This window comes from Myxocyprinus asiaticus, chromosome 6 (assembly GCF_019703515.2).
Source record: "Myxocyprinus asiaticus isolate MX2 ecotype Aquarium Trade chromosome 6, UBuf_Myxa_2, whole genome shotgun sequence".
In the NCBI taxonomy this organism is placed as follows: Eukaryota; Metazoa; Chordata; class Actinopteri; order Cypriniformes; family Catostomidae; genus Myxocyprinus; species Myxocyprinus asiaticus.
In genome coordinates, this window is record NC_059349.1 from 49,505,774 (window position 1) to 49,524,939 (window position 19,166).

The 19,166-nt window shown below is 39.7% G+C and overlaps 1 protein-coding gene across 1 annotated transcript in view; it reads right to left on the reverse strand.

The window, feature by feature from the left end:
• Positions 1-19,166, reverse strand: part of LOC127443139 (collagen alpha-1(XXI) chain-like) — a 72,534-nt gene that overhangs the window by 46,434 nt on the left and 6,934 nt on the right. The window contains exons 9-15 of the mRNA XM_051701676.1: positions 15,282-15,335; positions 14,725-14,778; positions 14,597-14,650; positions 14,177-14,221; positions 14,014-14,067; positions 13,875-13,928; positions 13,617-13,661 (exon numbers count right to left, since the gene is read on the reverse strand). Coding sequence (XP_051557636.1) covers positions 13,617-13,661; positions 13,875-13,928; positions 14,014-14,067; positions 14,177-14,221; positions 14,597-14,650; positions 14,725-14,778; positions 15,282-15,335 — 360 coding nt within the window. The remainder of the gene's footprint in view (positions 1-13,616; positions 13,662-13,874; positions 13,929-14,013; positions 14,068-14,176; positions 14,222-14,596; positions 14,651-14,724; positions 14,779-15,281; positions 15,336-19,166) is intronic.

Consider the following 19,166-nt stretch of genomic DNA (forward strand, 5'->3'; position numbering starts at 1 on the left):
TCATCTAGACTGCAACAATGCTGTCCTGAACTGTGTGAGTGTTACTGAACTGAGCTGAACAGCGTAGTTTATGACTAGTCAAGTGGCGGCCTGCGGGCCAAATCCGGCCCGCCAATCATCTTTGTCTGGCCCTCCGACTGACTTTTGATCAAATTGTCTCGCCATCTGAAATATCAGAATGCTCTCTGTGCAAAACTCAGCGTTCATAGGCAGGAGCCTCAGCAATCAGTGGTGAGTTTAACAAAGCTCATTGGCGCGTGCCAACAGCATTCAGCCATCATCAGTTGTGCGGACCTGAGCCCGTGTTTAAGCTTTTCTGGCGATAGTTTAGTTACACTGCTCTGCTGAACATGGATCCCACTGTTGAGGTGAGCATTTGATAGCGTCTTTTTTTAATCAAATGTATTTATATAAAATAGCTTAGTTGTGTGGTGTGCAGTCAAATCTTCAGATGGAAAAATGATTACCGCAGATGTGACAGAAATGTTGTCAGCACATATGCACTTTAGGCAACAAAAGAAATCAGTTATGAAAACTGAATGTTCAAAGAAAAAGCGCTGAAAAGTTTGCTTTTATTCACTATTCTTGAAGTGTCAAACGATCATGTCTCATCTGTTCATACAGCTGTGTCAGCCCTCTCAATCACGAACAGCATCGGCTCAGTTTGTTATTCTTTTGACAATGATTACCTACACAAAAATCTGGCTCCTGCACTGGCTATTGTGTGCAAATTCACAATATTTGCAGGATTCATTTTTTCCTCACTGAATAGGATGATACTTTATAGAGAAAATGGAAGAACTCTTTCTTTTTTCCAAAAATAAAATTTAATTTAAATGCATTCTTATGTAAACATGACATTTTTATATGATGTTTTACCTTGTGAATTTCATAGTTTTTTTGAAAATGTGCGGTCATTTGAAACACACTAAAAATGTTGGGACAGTCAAGTGTTTACCACTGTGAAACATCACCATTTCTTCTAATAACACTTATTAAGCATTTGGGCACTGAAGACACAAGTTTGTTGTTTAAAAAGTGGAATTTTCCCAGCTGTACACAATTGTTCGGGGTCTTCGTTGCTGTATGGTGTGCTTCATAATGCGCAACACATTCTCAATTGGAGACAGGTCAGGACTGCAGGCAGGCCAATCTAGCACCCGCACTCTCTGCTTACACAGCCATGCACTTGTAATCCGGGCAGTATGTGCTGGAAAATGCAGGGACGTCCCTGGAAAAGATTGTGTTGGGTCGCAATATATGTTGCTCCAATATTTGTACATATTTGTCTGCATTAAAGGTGCCTTCAAAGATGTGTGCGTTACCCATGCCATGGGCACTGACACACCCCTGGCCAGTACAGACACTGGCTTTTGGACCTGACGCTGATAACAGCTTGGATGTTCTTTTTCCTCTTTGGCCCAGATAACACGACGGTTGTGACAGTAGTTTTTCAAAAACTATTTGAAATGTGGACTCATCGGACCAAAAAACATGGTTCCACTGTTCTGCTTTCCATCTAAGATGAGACCGAGCCCAGAGAAGTCGGCAGCACTTCTGGACAGTGTTGATGTATGGCTTCTCCTTTACATAGTAAAGTCTTAACATGCATCTGTGGATGCAGCAGCAAATAGTGTTGACTAACAAAGGTTTACTAAAGTAATCTCAAGCTAATGTTCATGATATCCATTACAGATGAATGATGTTTTTTAAGACAGTGATGTCTGAGGGATCAGAGATCATGCACATTCAGAAATGGTTTTCATCTTGCCCTTTACGCACTGAGATTTGACCAGATTCCTTGAATCTTTTAACTATATTGTGCACTGTAGATGGTGAAATGCCCAAAATCCTTCCAATTTTTCTTTGGGGAACATTGTTCTCAAAGTGCTGGATTATTTGCTGAAGCATCTGTTGGCAAATTGACAAGTCTTGAACAATCCTTGCTCTTGAAGGACTAGGTAGTTTTTGGAGGCTCCTTATATACTATGACACGATTGCCTCACCTGTTTAACATCTCCTGTTTCACATTGCCTTGTTATTTCAACTCGTTAGATTGTTATTAGTCATAAATTCCCCCTGTCTCAACATTTTTTGAGCATGTTGCAATCATCTGATTTGAAATGACTGGACATTTAAAAAAAAAAAAACAATGAAATTCACAAGGATAAACATCATATAATGTGTAGTTGTAGTGCTTTCAATATAGCAAAGGGTGAATATAATTTACAAATCACTTCTTTTTGTTTTTATCAGCATTTTTCATACTGTCACAACTTTTTCCGAACTGGGGTTGTATATGACCATTGTTTTCATAAATGGGTTTATATTGTGAGAGAGCTTTAGCAGGTCTAAATGATTCTCATCAGTTTTAATCATTTGTAAACAATAGCCCTAAAATGTTAAAATGATTATTATGTTTTGTTTTGTTTTGTTTTGTTTTTTTCAAAGTAAAGTTGATAAAAAAAATGATTTGTTAGTTAAGAGTATAAGTCATGTTTGTTCTTCAGCCAGATCTTACGAAGGAATTTATGGCCAGATCTTAAAAATGTATAATTCAATATACAGTATACCCTGTGACTATTTTAATACAAATAAATGCACTGTATTAAGTTGCAATGAAAGTGTTAGCTAAGATAAATACGGAAAAATGTTTGGCCCTCGCCAAGTTTTCATCTGGATAATCTGGCCCACGTAAGAAAGTAGTTGAAGAGCCCTGGCATAGTTAGTTTCTGCAGACGGGACACGAGACAACCGGTACTTCTTTGCAGTGTGTGCGGACATGACATGATGACGCAAGGATGAATGTAATAAATCAAACCCGACAGCTCAAAATACAAATCATTTTTATAGGCTTACCGTAGTGAATCAGGGTAAGGTAAGGACATTGTTTTGAACACTGATTGTTTATGTACTCAATCAATAATGGCAATTTGTTAATTTTTTACCAAAAAATCTTACATAGTGCAGCTTTAATGCACTGAACATTACTAGTATAAGGTCTGATCCGTGATCAAATTTTCAAAAGCTGGACAGACATGCAGTCCTCCAATAACGTTACAGCGACAAACAGTAGGAATGCCCACTAGCGACACAGATCGCGGAGTCTAGCGACACCAAGCCACAAAATCGCTGGCTGTGTGAATGGGGCTTAATGCTGTTAATTATACAGGGGACCTTCTAACTAGGTACATTAAAAAAAATATTAATTTTAAAATTATATTTTATTATTTTGTTTATCATTTTGGTCAAATTTTAGCTTTTTAAAAATGAACAAATCCATGAATTAAATCAATAAATATGATAATATATTTCATATATTATTTATGTTACATGTTTTTTGTTTAATTGCATAATTTGTACTATTTACAAGTATTTACATTTATATGTTAAATACATACTAAGTACTGTCTCTTTAAGAAAATCTGCATTTCTGTTAAGTGTGTCTTTAGATGAGTGCATATTGACAAGAGAGAACTCAAATGGCTTAACCTCATCCATGCAATGCATGATTAGAATTAAATGTTTATTTTTTGTTGTTTTTGATCAACAACTGACTGTAAAGAACAAAAAAGGACATTAAAAGAGACATTATTTAATGACAGATAGGTTGCGTGGATCTCGTCTTTGGACATACACACGGAACAACTTTTGCTCTCAACGCGCAGTGAAAGGATCTCGCTGCTGAATACTTCACAGCTATACTACACAATTACTGGTGAGGGAAATCTGGCAACCAGCTAGTTGCCAAATACATTTTAGTTGCATAGCGCAAAATTTGGCTGCAAATGCGAGTGATTTCCTCTCAGTGTAGCAGAGGGATGCGCATAAAGTAAAAGATCGATCTTGGGATTTAAGAATCGATATTGAGATTGTTCAAATGAAGTTAGCGATGCATCGAAAAAATAATATTTTTACCCACCCCTATTAATTTGTATTCTACTTTAAAACATAGTAGACAGTAGAAAGTATATAAACTCAGCAAAAAAAGAAACGTCGCTTTTTCAGGACACTATTTTAAAGATAATTTTGTAAAAATCCAAATAACTTTACAGATCTTTATTGTAAATAGTTTAAACAATGTTTTCCATGCTTGTTCAATGAACCATAAACAATTAATGAACATGCACCTGTCGAACGGTCATTAAGACACTAACAGCTTGCTGACGGTAAGCAATTAAGGTCACAGCTATAAAAACTTAGGACGCTAAAGAGACCTTTCTACTGACTCTGAAAAACACCAAAAGAAAGATGCCCAGGGTCCCTGCTCATAAGCGTGAACGTGCCTTAGGCATGTTTCATGGAGGCATGAGGACTGCAGATGTGGCCAGGACAATAAATTGCAATGTCCGTACTGTGAGACGCCTAATACAGTGCTACAGGGAGACAGGAAGGACAGCTGATCGTCCTCGCAGTGGCAGACCACGTGTAACGACACCTGCACAGGATCGGTAAATCCAAATATCACACCTGCAGGACAGGTACAGGATGGCAACAACTGCCCAAATTACACCAGGAATGCACAATCCCTCCATCAGTGCTCAGACTGTCCACAATAGGCTGAGACAGGTTGGACTAAGGCTTGTAGGCCTGTTGTAATGCAGGTCCTTACCAGACATCGCCAGCAACAACGTCACCTATGGGCACAAAGCCACCTTCGCTGGACCAGATAGGACTGGCTTTGCAGCATGGCATGGCAAACTCGCGTTAATCGTCGAAGGAATGAGCGTTACACCGAGGCCTGTACTCTGGAGCGGGATCGATTTGGAGGTGGATTGTCCGTCATGGTCTGGGGCAGTGTGTCACAGGATCATCAGACAGAGCTTGTTGTCATTGCAGGCAATCTCAACACTGTGCGTTACAGGGAAAACATCCTCCTCCCTCATGTAGTACCCTTCCTGCAGGCTCATCCTGACATGACCCTCCAGCATGACAATGTCACCAGCAATACTGCTCATTCTGTGCATGATTTCCTGCAAGACAGAAATGTCAGTGATCTGCCATGGCCAGCGAAGAGCCCGGATCTCAATCCCATTGAGCACATCTGGGACCTGTTGGATCGGAGGGTGAGGGCTAGGGCCTTCCCCCCAGAAATGTCCTGGAACTTGCAAGTGCCTTGGTGGAAGAGTGGGGTAACATCTCACAGCAAGAACTGGCAAATCTGGTGCAGTCCATGAGGAGGAGATGCACTGCAGTACTTAATGCAGCTGATGGCCACACCAGATACTGACTGTTACTTTTGATTTTGACCCCCCCTTTGTTCAGGGACACATTATTCCATTTCTGTTAGACAACATTTCATGCAGTTGAAAGTGAGAGGACAATTCTTTTTTGCTGAGTTTATAATGCACAGTATGCAGTACGCTAGTATACCATTACAAATATAGCCCTAATAAACTGTGCTAAGGACTACATACTACTGTACAAAGTTTATACTGAGTGAAAGATATGTCTAAATTATAATAAAAGACACCAATGTTTAATAAAGGTTTACATTGGTAGGGGCCTGGGCAGCTCAGCAAGTAAAGACGCTGACTACCACCCCTGTCGTGAGTTTGAATCCAGGGCATGCTGAGTGACTCCAGCCAGGTCTCCTAAGCAACCAAATTGGCACGGTTGCTAGGGAGGGTAGAGTCACATGGGATAACCTCCTCGTGGTCGCTATAATGTGGTTCACTCTCGGTGGGGCACGTGGTGAGATGTGCGTGGATGCCATGGAGAATAGCGTGAAGCCCCACACGCGCTATGTCTCCGCAGTCCTTACAAACAAACTCAAACAAACGGATTGAGGCAAGTCACTATGCCACCACGAGGACTTAGAGTGCATTGGAAATTGGGCATTCCAAATTGGGGGGAAAATATTTACAATATATTTATTATTGGTAAATATCAATAATCAAATAAACAAATATTTCCATTGACTAATTTCATTAGACTAACTAGAATAATTTACTAGTTTAGGCTGTTTACGGTTGCTAAACAACATATTAACTTGGCAAATAAATACAGTGCATCCAGAAAGTATTCACAGCGCTTCACTTTTTCCACATTTTGTTATGTAACAAACAGCCTTATTCCAAAATGGATTCATATCATTATTTTCCTCAAAATTCTACAAACAATACCCCATAATGACAACGTGAAAGAAGTTTGTTTGAAATCTTTGCAAATTTATTTAAAAGAAAAAAAGAAAAAAGAAAAAAGAAAAATCACTTGTACATACGTAAGTATTCACAGCCTTTGCTCAATACTTTGTTGAAGCACCTTAGGCACCAATTACAGCCTCAAGTCTTTTTGAGTATGATGCTACAAGCTTGGCACACCTATTTTTGGGCAGTTTCTCCCATTCTTCTTTGCAGGACCTCTCAAGCTCCATCAGGTTGGATGGGGAGCGTCGGTGCACAGCCATTTTCAGATCTCTCCAGAGATGTTCAATTGGGTTCAAGTCTGAGCTCTGGCTGGGCCACTCAAGGACATTCACAGAGTTGTCTCAGAGCCACTCCTTTGCTATCTTGGCTGTGTGCTTAGGGTCGTTGTCCTGTTGGAAGATGAACCTTCTCCCCAGTCTGAGGTCCAGAGCGCTCTGGAGCAGGTTTTCATCAAGGATGTCTCTGTACATTGCTGCATTCATCTTTCCCTCGATCCTGACTAGTCTCCCAGTTCCTGCCGCTGAAAAACATCCCCACAGCATGATGCTGCCACCACCATGCTTCACTGTAGGGATGGTATTGGCCAGGTGATGAGCGGTGCCTGGTTTCCTCCAGATATGACGCTTGCCATTCAGGCCAAAGAGTTCAATCTTTGTTTCTCATGGCCTGAGAGTCCTTCAGGTGCCTTTTGGCAAACTCCAGGCGGGCTGTCATGTGCCTTTTACTGAGGAGTGGCTTCCGTCTGGCCACTCTACCATACAGGTCTGATTGGTGGAGTGCTGCAGAGATGGTTGTTCTTCTGGAAGGTTCTCCTCTCTCCACAGAGAAATGCTGGAGCTCTGTCAGAGTGACCATCGGGTTCTTGGTCACCTCCCTGACTAAGGCCCTTCTCCCCCAATCGCTCAGTTTGGCCAGGCGGCCAGCTCTAGGAAGAGTCCTGATGGTTCCAAACTTCTTCCATTTACGGATGATGGAGGCCACTGTGCTCATTGGGACTGTGGGACCTTATATAGACAGGTGTGTGCTTTTCCAAATCATGTACAATCGACTGAATTACCATAGGTGGACTCCAATCAAGATGTAGAAACATCTCAAGGATGATCAGTGGAAACAGGTTGCACCTGAGCTCAATTTTGAGTGTCATGGCAAAGGCTGTGAATACTTATGTACATGTGATTTTAAAATTAATAAATTCGCAAAGATTTCAAACAAACTTCTTTCACGTTGTCATTATGGGGTATTGTTTGTAGAATTTTGAGGAAAATAATGAATTTAATCCATTTTGGAATAAGGCTATAACATAACAAAATGTGGAAAAAGTGAAGCGCTGTGAATTTTTTCCGGATGCACTGTATACTGTAGAATGTGCCCCCCAGGCCATTCTGCCTTGCAACTGGGTTCTTTTTCCTCTAGTGTTCAGTCACAAGTGAGAAATCTTGGGGTTCTTTTTGATTCATCATTCATTTAGGATAAACAAATTAGTGCAGTGGTAAAGGGAAGTTTCTTTCATCTAAGATCTGTCGCTAAATTAAAACAGTTTCTTTCTCCAAAAATCTGGAGACTGTAATCCATGCACTTATAACATCACATTTGGATTATTGTAATTCTCTGTACATCGGTCTGCCTCAAATTGCTATTTCTCGTCTTCAAATTGTTCAAAATGTGGCAGCCAGACTTCTTACCAGTACAAAAAAGAGAGAGATCATATTTCTCCCATTTTAGCAACTTTACATTGGCTTCCAGTCAATTATAGATTTGATTTTAAAATTGCTGTCTATGTGTACAAGGCTTTATCTGGTGTCGCAGACTGTGTACATCAGACACAGTCACCTTTTGATTTCCTACTCTCCCCAAAGAGCACTTAGATCATGTAATCTACTTCTCTTATCTGTCCCTCACTGTCGATGCAAAACTAGGGGTGGTTGGGCCTTCTCCGCTGCAGCTCCCAAACTTTGGAACAGCCTGCCCTTTCACGTGAGGTCAGCTCCATCACTAGCTAGTTTAAATCTGTTCTTAAATCTTATCTGTATTCTCTATCTTTTGATAATTCTTAGCTTAAGTGTTTTATGGTTTAGTTACATGGACTGTATTCTGTTTATTGCGAGGTATATTTTGTATGCCGCATGTTGTTTATTAATGTTGTCACTTGCGTATTTGCTCCTGTTTTTTTTTTTACTTGATATGTTTTATATTTTACTGTACAACACTTTGGTGCAACTCTGTTGCTTTTAAATGTGCTCTAGAAATAAATCTTGACTTGACTTGACTTGACTTGACTTGATAACAGGAGTGTTTTATGTATTTCGTTTTGTCATCGTTTTCCAAAAGTATGTGGTAATGGAGAGCGGTTTTGAAAGGAAACCGTCATTTAATTGTGGATGAGAGGCATAAACGTAGCGAAATCACTGGGTTTTCAAATAAAAATATATTATTGTGGACGCAGCCAGGAACTTCAAAATTTGGCTCATCAGAATTTAAGAGTCGGAACTATCGGATTTATAGCATGCAATCTAACGTAATCTAGCGTAGAAATTGGTCTTTTCAGTTAGGCTTTCCAACTATATTTCTCTCTGTTTCACAAGCGAATACATACACATACTTTACCCTGAGGCTTTGACATTTGCAAAGCCTGTTCTTGATACGTGATAAACAATAATTGTACCTTATACCATTCCTCTGCAATTACGTATATCAGGAGAAGGTCAATTAAAGGGATTTTATGAGATTATCTCTTTTAACATTTTGGTGGCAGTTTTTATGTATGCCCTGAACTTTTGTTGCACGAGTGAAACATAAACAACCCATTTCCTTGCATATTAAGTCTAAATTGACACAATCCCCTGTAGCTCTTGAGTTCTGAGGTCCATGTGTTTCAGTTTCTTTTAACAGCCCATATGGTAGTATGCCCGTATGTCGTGATTAGAGGCTGTTTCCAGTGTTGGCGGCACTTCTCATGCTCTGGGAAACCCACCCTTACTAGGGAGTCTGCCTCTGGTGCACCACATGAAAACAAATGTTGGTTAACTAATCATCCCTCAGCCGGCAAATGGAACCTGGTGTGACCGCCACAGCAAGCAATTCTGTCTCAGATCCAAAGTGGGAAGGGCAAGAACACTGGCCAACATGATTCTAGTGATCATGTCCAATTAAATTCTCATTCACAACAGAAAAGGTCTGACTTAAGTCCAAGACATATGTAGGCGATCAGCCTTTATAAATGTGTGGACAGCTGTGCCACTAAAAAAACTGACTACTTACTTTCTTCAAACATGTTTCTGGTCTTATTATAAACAAAATCATCAGTTCACATTATTCCAAAGACAAAAATGTCTTTGCAATCGTTCATCAAAGTGTAATAACTTGCTTCGCCTCTGAAACAACTTTTGTTTTCCACTGACATCACAAGCCACACAAGCTATTGCATAAAGTTAGCTTACAGACAAATATTGAGGCATTGTTTTGCAAACTTGTATTAAAGGTGCTGTAAGTGATTTTTTCATGGAAAGTTATGTACAAATTGTACTACTCCCTAAAAGATATTAATGAAATAAGTGTCCTGAGATATCTCCCCAGTCCCTGTGACAGCTCTAGACTCTGGAAACAGCAAACAAAAATGTGTCCGTGAACCACGGACAATGACGCTTTCTTGCACATTCTTATAGTATTGTAGTTGCAGCGAATTACTGAGGCATAACGCGATATTTATGCCATGTTGCTCATAACAGTTGTCAGTTGAGGGCGCTATTTAGCTGCAGTTGTTTTGACCACCGTTTCTGCTCATGTCAGTCTCAATAAAGCTCATTTGTTATCTTTGGAGTGCGGGATTTGGAGAAAAGGGCCGTGGCTAATCCAACGGCTCATCTTGACAGCTTGTGGAAATTCTAGAACGGCTTAAAGCACCTTTAATGTCTAGTTCAATACTGATATGTAACTCCTGCTTTTCACAATACAATCAAATCCTGATAAATAAATCCCGAAACATACTCTACACAAGTACGTGAGCGCAGACGCTTCAAGCTAGGCAAGCTCGTTCATGTGCATTGTTGTGTTCAAAATGTGTCAGACTGCTATTCATAACACAACGCATTCTCAACGCTGCCACAAGGGGCGCTATAGCGGACATTAGTATGAACTGTTCGCTTCTCTGGTGAGTTTTATCTCTCAAGTCAACTACTGTCTTGGCGGAGCAACAGTTTGACAAGAATATTGCTGCACAAGTACGACAAAGTCAATGTGTTTATAGAAAATTTCCCAAATAATAAGACATCAAGTTTAATTGCACAGACTTTTAAAAGGTAACTCTATCGCCCCCTTGAGAACTGACATTAGTTTCCACCACAGTAATGCAATAACACACGCTAAGCTTGTTCAACTTGATGCGCAGATGTCCACGTGTACTTTCGTACGTATGTTTCTGGTCTAAAAGTCCTGCCCTACCTTGCTTTCTCACTGAAAATCCTGGAAATACGTCACATTAAGGAAGAAATATGGGTTGCGAATGTCATTTTATGCTGACTTTCTATTCCAACAGTCTATAATTATTTAAAATGCTAAATCTGAGAGAGGGCATAAATCAAGATGTCAGAGTCAAAATCATACTATAGATAATTCATTATATTATTTCAACAAGTGGTTTTAATGTTTTTAAAGGTTATTTTACAGCTTAACAGATGGTTTGTGGAAACAAAATCAAAATGTCACATCTTCCAAACACACCCACATCCAAACCTGCACAAACATTGAGTTGTGCCAAGGGTTTTATCAAAGCCCTTTACTGATAAACATGCTTGATTTGGTGGGGCAGTAAATGGCAGGGCGTCACTAATTTTCATAGAATGAGGTTTAGGTCCTTGGTGGCAAACAGATGCTGAGACAGATGCAGAAGACTAAAATAGATCTGAGGACAGATTTTGCTCTGTGTTTTCAAAACTCTACACAAATCTCAGCTCAGCTACATCATAAAAGAAAGCAAACACAAATGAGAGCTCTTTAATATCTCGATTCTTTCTCCTAGCCAGCATCTCAACCTGAGAAAAAAGCCCCAGTATTTTCACGTCTTCACTAGAGCAAAAGATCTCAATAATTTCTCAAATAGTGCTCATATTTGAAAAGAGACCAATGTTTCTGTTCACATTTCAGTTAATACAGTAACTTTTACTTCAATATCGGAGGTACATGGTACTTAAATAAACGTAATAATAAAAATTAATGCATTCTTTGTAGTCTATTAGACAACATCACTTTGTATTACTGGTATTTAAAATAAGACAGAGAGCTGCGCAAGCAGCCCTGAACACTTGGTGCACAAAACATGATGACAGTAACAATAAACAGATTTTTTTTAAATCATGAACGGGTAATTCTGAGTAGAAAATAAACTTCAGATTTCACAAAACAAGAAGTTGCTAAATGTAACAACAAAATTAACAATAAAAATGGTTTAAATGGACTTGCAAACAGTGAAACCAGTTCTGGGAACACCAGCTTCGAAAAGTCAAGTAAAGTTTACTTACTTTATTTACCAGTGACATTTACTCAAATTAGGTTTTTTACTTTAGTATTGATACATGATGACGAATTGTAAAGATATCAAACTATCATATACCTGTATAATATTTTCTTATAAGCTACAGCATTAGTTTTTAAATGTTTGAATTTAAGTACAAATGTTGAATTTATTTTCAAGTTCACGCTTTAACTTATTCAATGTTGAAAGTACTTAATCTTTTCTGCTATATTTACTTCTCCACAAAAAGTAAGTTTCAGTGTATAAGGTATTTTAGGAGAAATAGACATAACATTTAGGAGAGAAAAGTTAAGACTTAAATGAGATAAGTACATTAAGTCACTAGAGCTATTAGAGCAAAAAATCTAATTGAAAATCCCTCTTAGATTACTACCCCTCTATGAGTAACTATACAAATATGATACAATATTCATCAAATTATTTTTTAATATTCTGCAGTGACATTTGTAAATATCATTGCTAGGTGCTAGCTTTATTTTTGCAAATGTTTGTAGAAACTGAAAGCAAACTAGAACCTGTTTGCTTATAAATTACAGTACAAGTCAATATTCTGCACACCACCTTCTGTAAATGAGCTTCGCCATGATATGCAAACTTTAGAAAGCAAACACATCTCTTATTTATCGTAAAACATTCACCTACAATAATGCTTAACCTTAGCTGATGTAAAATTTAACACAGAATTACTTTGGCTGGCATCGATCCATGTGCTTACATTTATTTACAGCAGAGCGCTACCCACGATCTGTGCTGTGTCATTGACCCATCATAATTTGGGCGTTTGAGTTTCTATATTTAGATATTTAAGCAACATGTCTGTCTACTGCTGGCAAAAAGCTAAGCAAAATGTTACAAGGAAAAACAAAAAGGAGACAAGGCTACAAAAATGCCCTTAAATCTTAAAATAATCCAGGATAGAATTTCTTATGTGTGGACACGTCTGATCTTATCCATAACACAACTGATGACTTACACCCAAAGTTGCTTTAAATACTATGAAATACAGGGTGGATTTCTGAGTTTAAACTCTGCATAAATGTATCTGTATATGAACTGCAGTGTTTTGCAACAGAAAACTAGCTAACAATCACTGGGTCAATCTCATGAAAACATGTAAAAATTCACCCAAAAATCAAGAGAGAGAGAGAAAAAAAAAAATTTAAATAAAAGTTTGCTTAATATTAAGCCTTTTTTTCTAGCATGATGTATAAATATTTTTCAGTTTATATATATATATATATATATATATATATAACCAATATATACTGTACATATATATACACGACCATAGTTTTGAAACATGACTGAAATGTTTCTCATGATCTTAAATATCTTTTGATCTGAAGACGTATGCTTAAATGTTTGAAATTAGTTTTGTAGACAAAAATATAATTGTGCCACCATATTCATTTCTTTCATTACAAAACCAAAATGTAATAAAAAAATAAAAAAAATTAAGTATTTGAAATGGATGACTTGGATCAAATAATAAAGAAAAGCAGCCAATAAGTGCCCAACATATAGATGGGAACTCCTTCAATACTGTTTAAAAAGCATCCCAGGGTGATACCTCAAGAAGTTGGTTGAGAAAATGTCAAGAGTTCATGTCTGCAAATTCTAGGCAAAGGGTGACTACTCTGAAGATGCTAAAATATAACACAGTTCTGATTTATTTTGGATGTGGTTTAGTCACAACAAAATTCCCATAGTTCCATTTATGTTATTCCATAGTTTTGATGACTTTACTCTTATTCTAAAATGTGAAAAAAAATTATAATAAAGAATGAGTGTTTCAAAACTTTTGACCGGTAGTATATATATATATATATATATATATATACACATACAGTATATGACATGTTTTTGTGAGGTTCACCCCATAACAGATGTAGTGAAATGGAGTTTTGATTTAAATACTAAAATATACAAATCCATCTTACCTTGGGGCCAGCAAGCCCAGGTAGACCAGGTACCCCACGTTCACCCTGCACAGGAAACATTTAAACTTAGAAACAGAGGAAAATTCCATCAAAGACTTCCCTTTTCATTTTTCACTCAGAATTTTGATGCTGACTTCAGTAAAACGGAAACTAAAGAAACGTATGTGCAGAGGACAGTAAAAAATGTAGCGCTAGCATTAGTACCGGGATTCATGCGCAGAAGCTAATAACTTTTTTAATTAAGTTGAGATTTCTTACAATCGGTCCAGGTTTTCCAGGTGGTCCCATTTCGCCATGTTCACCTTGGATTCCCTATGACAGTTTGAATAAACAACACAATGTTTGGTGAACATTTCATGTATTGTTCAATAATTTTAAAGGGATATCTTTTCTTTACCTTGGTTCCTTGCATTCCAAAGTCACCTAATTCCAATATGGAAAATCCAGGGCCCTAAAGTGAAATATTTCATTCACAGTCATTGTGGTCTCTGCTTAATAGAAAGAGTTCTTATGCACATAACCTTCAAATATATTAAATGTTTACAACATTTGAAACTCACTATGGGTACTGATGGTCCCGGTGGCCCTGGTGGTCCCATTTCTCCCTGTTAAAAGATTGAGGACAAGGACAGTAATATGTCATAAGCCATTACATATATGCATATTTAAAAGATTGATGAAAATACTGTAACTGCCCCAATATTTTTTGACCTATTCTTTGTGTACCATGTCTGCATCATGCCAGTAGTACTTAATGAAGGTGTAACTATTAATTTAAGTTTATTCATTTGGCAGATGCTTTTATCCAGACTGGCTTAATGAATTTAAGGTATACATTGTTATCATCGGTTTGCTTGTTCCTTGGGAAACAAACCCATTACCTTGGCATTGATATTACCATGCTTTCGCAGGTGAGCTACAGGAAAATATTTTCATAAAACATCTAACCACAACTATTTTTACTGGAAAGTGGAACTTACTTTGGGTCCGTACTGTCCCGGCTCCCCTTTTTTTCCTGGTTCACCTGCTTCGCCCTGTAAATGGAAAAATAAAACATTTACCGTGAAGCTTTAAGGATATCAGAATATGTACTTAACATTTTACTCACTTTCAGTCCATCTCGACCAGGCTCTCCAGATGCTCCCTTCTCTCCTGGCTTCCCCTTGTGGACAAATAGATCACAACAGTTACTCATACGCCTCCATACATGTGGGTGAGTAAATGATGACAATTATAGTTTTTGGGCAGATATTGACACACAGGTTCAAATGCTGAGGGTGATGTATAGAGAACAAAATGTCAAATTTTCTGAAGAAAATGCAAGTAGTGCTTGACTGTTCAAAACAACACAATGCTGTATCTGCCCTGACAATTTTCTCATTATTGTGTGCAGTGCAGTATATCCCATTTCCCATTATTTGCTAAGCAATAGCTGTCCTGAGTGGTTGATAGGCAGTTACTAAGGTGGTCTGATAATTGCTAGGGTGTTCAGGGTGGATGTGTTTTGGGTGGTCACCAGGGTGTTGTAAGGTGGTTGCTCTGCTATTTTGGATGGTTGCTAGGGTGTTTCTAAATGGTTTGTTCAAATCCAGAAGCCTAAGTATGAGTAATAGGAATAGTGACGCTTGCCTTAGAAAACATCACTAACAATTCTCTTGTACTCACGGGTTTCCCATCAGGTCCAGGTGGTCCCTCTCTGCCTTTCTCCCCTCGGAAGCCCTACGTTCAAACAGTGAGGAATGTATTTTAGTGTTAAAAGATGACCAAGCAAATACAACGTTGGACCTCAGTACTAAGTCCATCCATGTAGGAATCTGTTTGATTCTCCTTTTGGACATAGCCTTTTCCATGCACTTAAAAGATCCATTTCAGTCAGACTAAAACATTAATTTGTCTTTTTAAAGCTGAGGTATGTAATTTCTGCACCACTAGTGCCACCAAAAGGAATTGAAAAAATAAACATTGTTTTAAAAAAAATATCTTTTTTTTTTTTCTTTTCTCCCCTTTGCTCCCCAATTTGGAATGCCTAATTCCCAATGCTCTCTAAATCCTTGTGGTGGCGTAGTGACTCACCTCAATCTGGGTGGTGGAGGACGAATTTCAGTTCTGAGACCTGAAGGTCTGAGACCTTCAGTCCGAGCATCTTATCACGTGGTTTGTTGAGCACGTTACCGCGGAGACCTAGCGTGTGTGGAGGCTCACCCTATTCTCTTCGGCATCCACGCACAACTCACCATGCATCCCACCGAGAGCGAGAACCACATCATAGGGACCACAAGTAGATTAACCCAACATGACTCTACCCACCCTAGCAACCAGCAATTGGTTGCTTAGGAAGCCTGACTGGAGTCACTCAGCATGTCCTGGATTCGAACTTGCGACTCCAGGTGTGGTAGTCAGAGTCTTTACTTGCTGAGCTACCCAGGCCCAGGATTTTTCCCCTTTTTCTCCCAATTTGGAATGCCCAATGCACTCTAAGTCCTCGTGGTCGCATAGTGATTCGCCTCAGTCCGGGTGGCGGAGGACGAATCCCAGTTGCCTCCGCGTCTGAGACAGTCAACCCGCGCATCTTATCACGTGGCTTGTTGAGCGCGTTGCCACGGAGACATAGCACGTGTGGAGGCTTCACGCCATCCACCGTACTTGCTGAGCTACCCAGGCCCAGGATTTTTCCCCTTTTTCTCCCAATTTGGAATGCCCAATGCACTCTAAGTCCTCGTGGTCGCATAGTGATTCGCCTCAGTCCGGGTGGCGGAGGACGAATCCCAGTTGCCTCCGCGTCTGAGACAGTCAACCCGCGCATCTTATCACGTGGCTTGTTGAGCGCGTTGCCACGGAGACATAGCACGTGTGGAGGCTTCACGCCATCCACCGCGGCAACCACGCTCAATTCACCATGCACCCCACCGAGAACAAACCACATTATAGCGACCACGAGGAGGTTACCCCATGTGACTCTACCCTCCCTAGCAACCGGGCCAACTTGGTTGCTCAGGAGACCTGGTTGGAGCCACCCAGCACGCCCCGGGATTCGAACTAGCGAACTCCAGGGGTGGTAGCCAGCGTATTTTACCACTGAGCTACCCAGGCCCCTCAAAGCAGCTTTCTTAATACGCCACCCTATTTGCCGTTGATAAAACAGATAGACCTGCCCCCAACTCACACCACTGGTTAAGTCAATGTTATTGTCTCTCTTGAAATGGGTCACTCAAAACAAACAGAGGGATTTTTGTATTTGAACAAAAAGTTACATACTTCAGCTTTCAAATGTCATGTAAATGCTTTATTCCAGTTTCTGACGAACCAGTCCGATTTATGCGAAGTCGGACTAACAGACCTACAAAATGCAATTGTAGTTCGGCTTCATCCAGCATGTACTGTATAAACTAAGGATGTGCCAGGCTGGTCGACTAGTGGACTAGACGTCAATTAGTGGGTTTGACTGCTAACATTGATATTTTTAGTGGTGGTGTTTTTAAGGGCAGAAGCAATTCTCAAATTGAGAGATGCAACTTCTTAGAGAGTGTATTTGCGTGATGATAGTTTACTGTGCTTAAAACTGAATAACAGTCAGCATGGTAAAACCCTCTGCAAGAACTTTCATCTCTTTAATGCTTAAGGTTTAGTCCTTTATGGGCTGTTGTTACAGCAAAGTGCCGCATCAACAATAAATTTCAAAACTGCTGGACGTTAAATCCTCTGCTGTGAGTAATATTTCTGTATTTGTGAGATGATGTGGAGAGATTCAAGTATTTTCTGATTCTGTCTGACACTGCTTAAATAAATAGCACCTGTGAAAAAAGTTTAAACTGCTTGATGTTGTGAACCTTACGGTTATGCACTTTTGAATGTGCAGTGATGATTGCCCTGAAGCACTCATACGCGGTTTCGTGCCGCTCTGGATTGGAGCCTTTCTTATTTTTCTTACTTTGATAGTTCTGTGCAATAAGATGTTATAGTTACTTTGCCTATTTATTTGTTGAATATACTTTAGTTACCATGTTGAAGTGCTGCACTTTGCATCTGTATATCCCTCTAAAAGGCATTTGATCGAGGACACGTGAACATAATAAAGCCTAATTATACATTATTGTCCTTAAAGGTGCTGTAAGTGATTTTTTATTGAATGGTATGCAAAAAAATGTCCTTCTCCCTGAGAGATATCTGTGAAATAAGTGTCTTGAGATATCTCACCAGTCTCTGTGACAGCACTAGACTCTGTGAACAGCAAACAAAAATGTGACCGCGGGCCACGTGGACACATTCTTTGATCAGCCACTAATTAGACTTTGATGTGCTTTCTGCCTGTCAATCATTTTGCACGTTCTCGTAGTGTAGTATTTGAAGCGGAACATTCAGGTTTAATGTACATAGCAAAAACATAATGTACATAGCAAAAACACTTGAACGATTAGTGTTCAACCAAGTCTCCTTTTTTCTAGCCCAGAACAACCATCTAGATGCCAACCAGTCCGGCTTCAGAAGTGGAAATTCAACTGAGACTGTCTTGCTATCCGTTGCTGAAGCTCTGAGGATGAAGAGAGCAGCATCCAAATTGTCTGTCCTCATTCTACTGGACCTGTCTGCTGCTTTCGACACTGTCAACCACCAGATCCTCCTCTCAACTCTCACTGCAATGGGCATCACAGGAAACATGCTCTGCTGGTTTGAGTCTTACCTAACAGGTAGAACCTTCAAGGTGCCTTGGAGGGGAGCGGTGTCCAAGTCTCACCAACTAGCCACAGGGGTACATCAGGGTTCAGTGCTTGGGCCCCTCCTCTTCTCCAGTTACATGACATCACTGGGATCTGTCACAAAGGCACATGGCTTCTCCCATCATTGCTATTCAGATGAAATGCAACTCTACCTCTCATTCCAGCCTGACAATCCTAGGTTGCTGCACAGATCTCAGCCTGCCTGGTGTACATTTCGTGTTGGATGAAAGAACACCACCTCCAACTCAGCCCAGCAAAGACCGAACTTCTTGTATTTCCAGCTAGCCCAGCAGTTCATCATAACTTTTCCAATCAACTAGACTCCTCAACAATTACACCAACCAGGACAGCCAGAAATCACTGGGTTTTGTTTGACGATCAGCTGAACTTCACAGACCACATTGCAATGACAGCCCGATCATGCAGATTTGCACTGTAAAACATTAGGAAGATCAGACCCTTCCTATCTGAGCATGCTACACAACTCCTTGTCCAGGCTCTTATTATATCTAGACTGGACTACAGTAATGGTCTTCTGGCAGAACTTCCTGCATGCACAGTCAAACCTCTGCAATTAATCCAGAACACAGCAGCACGTTTGGTCTTTTACAAACCCAAGTGAGCACACGTCATGCCTCTTTTCATCAAACTGCACTGGTTGCCTATAGTTGCTCACATCAAATTCAAGGCATTGATGCTTGCCTACAGAACAAACACTGGCTCCAGACCTCCCTATCTACACTCGCTACTTCAAGTCTATGTGCCCTCCAGAAGCTTAAGATCACAGGGGACTTTCACGTCATCCATTCCTCACTGGCGGATTGACCTTCCAAAC